The following is a 6,150-nucleotide window of genomic DNA, read 5'->3' as shown; positions in this document are numbered from 1 at the left end:
TTACAAATAATATATCAGTTAAAAAATTTTATGACCGAGTTCTTTTTTATATATAAAGTCGTGTATAATAGAACCATTTCAGCAGCATTCACATATATACATCTTATTTAGTAGCACATAATAATGAGTGAATTAGTATAGAATCATTTCTCATACAATATTACTTTTCTAATTTTCTTAGAAATGTGCAACTTAGATACAGAAATTGAATGATGCTATTTTTCTTTGTCCCTGAAATGTAGAAAGATCATTGGAGCACGATATTACTTACAAGGTTATGAAAGTCAATATGGCCCTCTAAATGAAGAGGAAGACTACAAGTCAGCCCGTGACAAAGATGGGCATGGAACTCACACGGCCTCCATAGTCGCAGGCCGTGCAGTTCCAAGTGCCTCGGCCATTGGGGGCTTCGCCAACGGCACAGCCTCTGGCGGAGCCCCAATGGCCCGCATTGCCATATACAAAGCATGTTGGCCCATCAAAGGGCAATCAAAACATAAAGGCAATGTATGCATAGATATTGACCTTCTTAAGGCCATGGATGATGCCATTGGTGATGGAGTTGATGTCTTAAGCGCTTCCATTGGTTACAAAACACCAATTCCTTATGAGGACGATGTGATTGGTAGGGCAGCATTACATGCAACAAAGAAGAACATTGTGGTGGTTTGTAGTGCTGGGAATAATGGCCCTTTGCCTTCAAATTTGTCAAACATTGCACCATGGATCATCACTGTTGGTGCTAGTACCGTGGATCGTTCATTTGTTGCACCAATTATGCTACAAGGTGGCACAATTATTGAGGTAATAATAAGTTTAACTTCACTTTTCTTGTTAGTACCTATAAGGGTTTGAAAATTGAAAAACTTAATTACATATATAAATATATAAAGGTAATGCATTTAGGCTGCACATGGATCGGATAATATCCGCATATTCGCAGTAATTATCCGCATCCGATCCAAATTTTACAGATATTATCCGATCCGCACTATGATAGGATTGGATTGCGAATTTAGCGGTGATATCCGCGGATCCGATCTGCAAATCCACATATCCACACATCACATATAAATATCATAGTTTAAGAAAATAAACCCTAATGTGATATAAATTTTAGTGTGTTGTTTTATGAATTTTATGATATCTTGTTTTTATTTTTTATGTTGTACTTCGACTTAGAATAATTAAACTTAAATCTTATGTTATTATTTTTTTGTTATTCAAGAGAACTTTTATTGATAATATTTTAGAATTAAGTATGCTTAAACAGGTGAAAAATGATTTTTTTTTGTTTGTAAAAACAGCCAAATGGAATTTGAAAATATATTTTTTTTAATTATGCGGATATCGCATCTGATCCGATCCGATCCGACGAGTGCAGTGCGAATCGGATAGAATTTTAGGCTATATCCAATCCGATCCGATCCGTGTGCAGCCTTAAATGCATTCTACTTTTTTAATTATTGACCAATACCTATAATCAAAGTAAAGATATTAAACATCACTCTCAATAACAGTACTCATTAGACACAATTATATATATTGCAGTGCTTATATATATCCATGTCAATATCAGGGTAGATCAATTACTCCAGTGCACATGCCAAACAGCTTCTACCCTTTGGTGCTGGCAAGCCAAGTTGAACTTCCAGGCCTACCTACTAATGCTTCTGGGTATGTATAGTTTTCAATTTTGGTGTTGTATATATTGATTAGTATATGATATGGCAATAAATACATAGAGAAAGTAATTAAATACTAGATTTGTGTAATGATATATGCAGGTTCTGTTTGGACAACAGCCTTGATCCTAAAAAGGTCAAGGGGAAAATAGTTGTGTGCATGCGAGGGGAAGGAGAAAACATAAGAAAGGGACTTGAAGTTGAAAGAGCTGGTGGTGTTGGTTTCATCCTAGGAAACAATGAACTACTTGGGAATACTCTATATTATGCCGCTTACTTCATTCCTTCCACTGTAGTGACCTATCAAAATGTCTTGAAACTCATTCAATACATCAATTCTTCTTCTAATCCAATGGCATATATTCTACCCGGAACAACTGTGTTGAATACCAGACCAGCACCTTTATTGGCCTCATTCTCTAGCAGGGGTCCAAATATAATTGACCCTCATATTCTCAAGGTGACCCTTCACTATATTTAATTTCATGCCATTTTTTTAATCTGTAGAGTAGCATACTAACATGTTACATGTAGTAGTAATGTAGTATAGTTTCAACTTCAAGTTTCAAAAGTTTGATGTAGGGGTGAGCACGGGTAGCGGGTACCCGATTACCCGTTCGAATCCAAATCGAACCAATTAAATTAGTTTTGGAATCAACGGGTAATCGGATCCAACCTGAACCAAATCGATGATCTTTGTTAGTGATTGGTTCGGGTATCGGTTCTAGGATGCGAAACTCGAACTAACCTGCGAACCTGATCATATATTAATTAAATAAAAAAATAAAAAATATATATATGACTTTTCCATTAGACAAAAATTATCACTATTAATATGTTTAGATTTTAATAAGTTTAGTTTTTAATGTATTTAGTATTTAACACGTTTGGGTTTGGATTATTTCTATTGATGTTACATGTTTATTGTACTTGTTGAATTTTTAAGATAAAAATTTGTTTTTTTTTTTATGAATTTCAAAATCATCGGTAACCCAATTACTCGAACCGAACCAATTCGTTCTTAATCGGTTTGGTTTGATTCGGGTACATATATAAAAAAACACAAATCCAAATCAAACGAAATCAATTACATTTTGTTCGGTTTAATTCTAATTTTATCATAAACCCGAATCAAACCGATCTGTGCTCACTTTAGTTTGATGAGTAGTAACTGAGTGGGTTTGGAATATAATGCAGCCTGACATAGTAGCTCCAGGAGTAGACATATTAGCAGCATGGACTGCAGAAGATGGGCCCACAAGAGTGACAAATCTAGATAAACGAGTTGTTAAGTACAACATCGAGTCAGGAACTTCCATGGCTTGCCCTCATGTCTCTGCTGCTGCTATTCTTCTAAAAGCTATACACCCTACTTGGACCTCTGCTGCTATAAGGTCTGCTCTCATCACCACAGGTAATATAACTTCCCCAACATAATAATCCACTACCAACTAATTACTGCTTGATTAACTTAAGGAAAAGTATAGGTAGACAATGAAAATATTAAACAATGTGAACAACGGATATATCGGATGTTCAATTCACTAGGTGTGCGGATGGTTATTCTAATATTAGGATTTAGGTGAGTAATTTGAAAGTGTAATGTGTTTTACTTGAACTGGGTCAATTTAAAAACCCGTTGTTCAAGAAAATCATTGGTTACCTAGAATAACCCTTAATTTAATTACCATGGTTAGCTTAATTTCAATTTGTACTATGCAGCTGGGACAACAGACAACACAGGAAATCCTTTAACTGATGCAAATGGTGATCCTGCAACCCCATTTGCAATTGGTGCTGGACACTTCAACCCTGTAAAGGCAGCAGATCCTGGACTAGTTTATGATGCTTCTTACATGGACTACCTTGTCTATACTTGTAGCATTGGAGCAACTCAATACTTTCATGTTACTTATAAATGTCCAAATTCAACATCATTGCCTGAACCAACAGATCTCAACCATCCATCCATACAAATCCACAGACTCAATGGAACTAAGAATATTAAGAGGACAGTCACCAATGTTGGTAAGAGCAGCAGTGTTTACACGTTTACTGCTAAGTCATCAGAGGAGTTTTCCATCACAGCAACTCCAAATATTCTTGCATTCAATCATGTTGGACAGAAAATTAGCTTCAATATCACAGTGACAGCAAAGATGGGTCAGATTCCAAACAAGGATGGCCCAGCTAGATACTACTTTGGATGGTATGCTTGGACTAACAAGAATCATGTTGTAAGAAGCCAAGTTGCAGTGTCTTTTACCTAATATTATTGCCTCTTGTTAATAATTTCAATTGATTTATTATTGGAGGAGCATGCATGATTCAGATAAGGTACAACTACTAGAAGCACAAGTTGATGGTATATAGTAGCTAGGATTATGAAATATATAATATGTTAAGAATATGGGAAAGTAATGCTGTGGGTTATATTTCAGAAATTATGTGTGCTATTATATTTCATACAAGAGTAACACTATAAAGAGTTTATATTAAATTAGAAAAGGATAATGGAGCACCAGAAACGCTTCCTATATTAAATTAGACAATAAGCAGAGGTTAATTTTTTTTAATGGAAGTGAGATATATGATATATTTTAATATTATAATTTTTTGTGTTTTTTAAAATTGTAGAAAGAACCAAAATTAGAAAGTTCGATTTTTATATCTCAAATTTTTTAAATAGACATCAGAAAATTCAAGTTCGGTACCTTTTAAAAATTAGAATGCATCTCAAATTAAACAGTTCTACATTTGATATTAACATTTTAGCTGTTCACGAATAAAAAGATATTATTCTCTAAAAGAGTAAACTACCATTTGTACCCACGAAAGTTGAAAACGCTGACATATATACCCATAGAAAAAGAAAATTACTATTTGTACCCATGAAAAATGATTTTTACAAGCAAAATTATCCAAACCCTAAAAAATTATCTAAAAATCCCAAAATACCCCAAAATACTCTCACCCATCGTCATCCATTTCAAATTCCTCTCTGGGGTGATTTTGATTCCTCCAAAGGTGAAGGTTATGGTGATGAAGGAGTGGCAATGAGGTGGTTTGTGGCAGAGAAATGGAGGTTAGATCGGAGAGTGTTCATGTGATGCGAAGAGAGAGATGGGGGATGATGGTAGCAGTGGTAATGATAAGGGTATTTTGGGGTTTTTAGATAATTTTTTAGGGTTTGGATAACTTTGCTTGTAAAAATCATTTTTCATGGGTACAAATAGTAATTTTCTTTTTCTATGGGTATATATGTCAGCGTTTTCAACTTTTGTGGGTACAAATGGTAGTTTACTCTCTCTAAAATTACTAATATAATAATAGAGTGGATAGAAATGGTTAAGGCTAGAAGGCTAGAAGTGATGGCATGGCAGAAGGAGTATATAGCAACAACAACTTAGATGTTACATCAACAATCACTGAAACGTAAGTAACTTCAATATATGAAAGACTTGAATAAGATATTAAGATGAGATGATGCCGCCATTATTATTGTTATTTATTCTCAAAAGCTGCTCCAAAACCAATTCATTGTTATTGGAAGAGTCTGGATTGATATGCGTAACTCCAAATGATAAAGTCAATGACATGGGACCTGAAAGCATGTGTCAAGTGTCATGACCAAAACAAAAATGCACAATCTTCAGAGAAATAAACATTACATGTAACATGCACATTTAAGGCATTCAGCAGAATCCTAAATCCCTACAATACACGTTTATATTATCATCGGTTACCATCCCAATTCAGCATATTTCAGAGTTATATAGCTAGATTGTGAAGGATGATTATAAATCATCACATATATCCGATTGTCTGTTGTTTGCAATTACTGAATCTCATTATATTGTGACAATATTTATGAAAGCATCATTAGTCACATGGATGGAAACAAGAAAAATAAGTTTCAACAGTTGATGTTATATAGAGATTAATTTCAATCCACTTGTAACATTTTAAGGCAGTAGTTGGTTGGGTCTAATAACATTTTTGTTGATACCATAATACATATCAAAAAAATTTTTAGACCTATCACTAAATTAAAATTTCCTTCCATAAATACATTTCTTAAATTTTAGCTATCTTTCCATTGAATACGTAACTAATATATATATATACAACATTTTTATATCTGGAAGCACTGCACCGTTCCCTCAAGGAAAGTTCAGTTCCTCACTTCCTCCCCAGATTGGTTAGCTGCTAAGCTCTAAACATGTTAGGGAGCCAATCTATTGAAAGCTCTAATACAGCAGCTTTAGGAATGTAACAATATATATATACGATATTAGAATATAATTAGAATCAATTAGAATTAATTATGATCAATTAACATATTTAAATATTTATATCTGAATATGCTAAATAATACTAGTTGATCTTAATTGATCTTAATTATATTCTAACACCTCATGTATATGCTAGGATGCATTTTGAATGTGTGTTCTTTTGGACATTC

At 33.9% G+C, this 6,150-nt stretch overlaps 1 protein-coding gene across 1 annotated transcript in view; it reads left to right on the top strand.

Moving 5' to 3' along the window:
* Positions 1-4,149, top strand: part of LOC107621601 (subtilisin-like protease SBT5.6) — an 8,178-nt gene extending 4,029 nt beyond the window's left edge. The window contains exons 4-8 of the mRNA XM_016323633.2: positions 243-804; positions 1,580-1,677; positions 1,788-2,145; positions 2,883-3,099; positions 3,408-4,149. Of these exons, the coding sequence (XP_016179119.1) occupies positions 243-804; positions 1,580-1,677; positions 1,788-2,145; positions 2,883-3,099; positions 3,408-3,955 (1,783 nt within the window). The 3' untranslated portion in view covers positions 3,956-4,149. The remainder of the gene's footprint in view (positions 1-242; positions 805-1,579; positions 1,678-1,787; positions 2,146-2,882; positions 3,100-3,407) is intronic.

The sequence above is a fragment of the Arachis ipaensis genome, chromosome B10 (assembly GCF_000816755.2).
Source record: "Arachis ipaensis cultivar K30076 chromosome B10, Araip1.1, whole genome shotgun sequence".
In the NCBI taxonomy this organism is placed as follows: domain Eukaryota; kingdom Viridiplantae; phylum Streptophyta; class Magnoliopsida; order Fabales; family Fabaceae; genus Arachis; species Arachis ipaensis.
The sequence above is the reverse complement of the archived record's forward strand: the minus strand, read 5'-3'. Positions and strand labels throughout refer to the sequence as shown.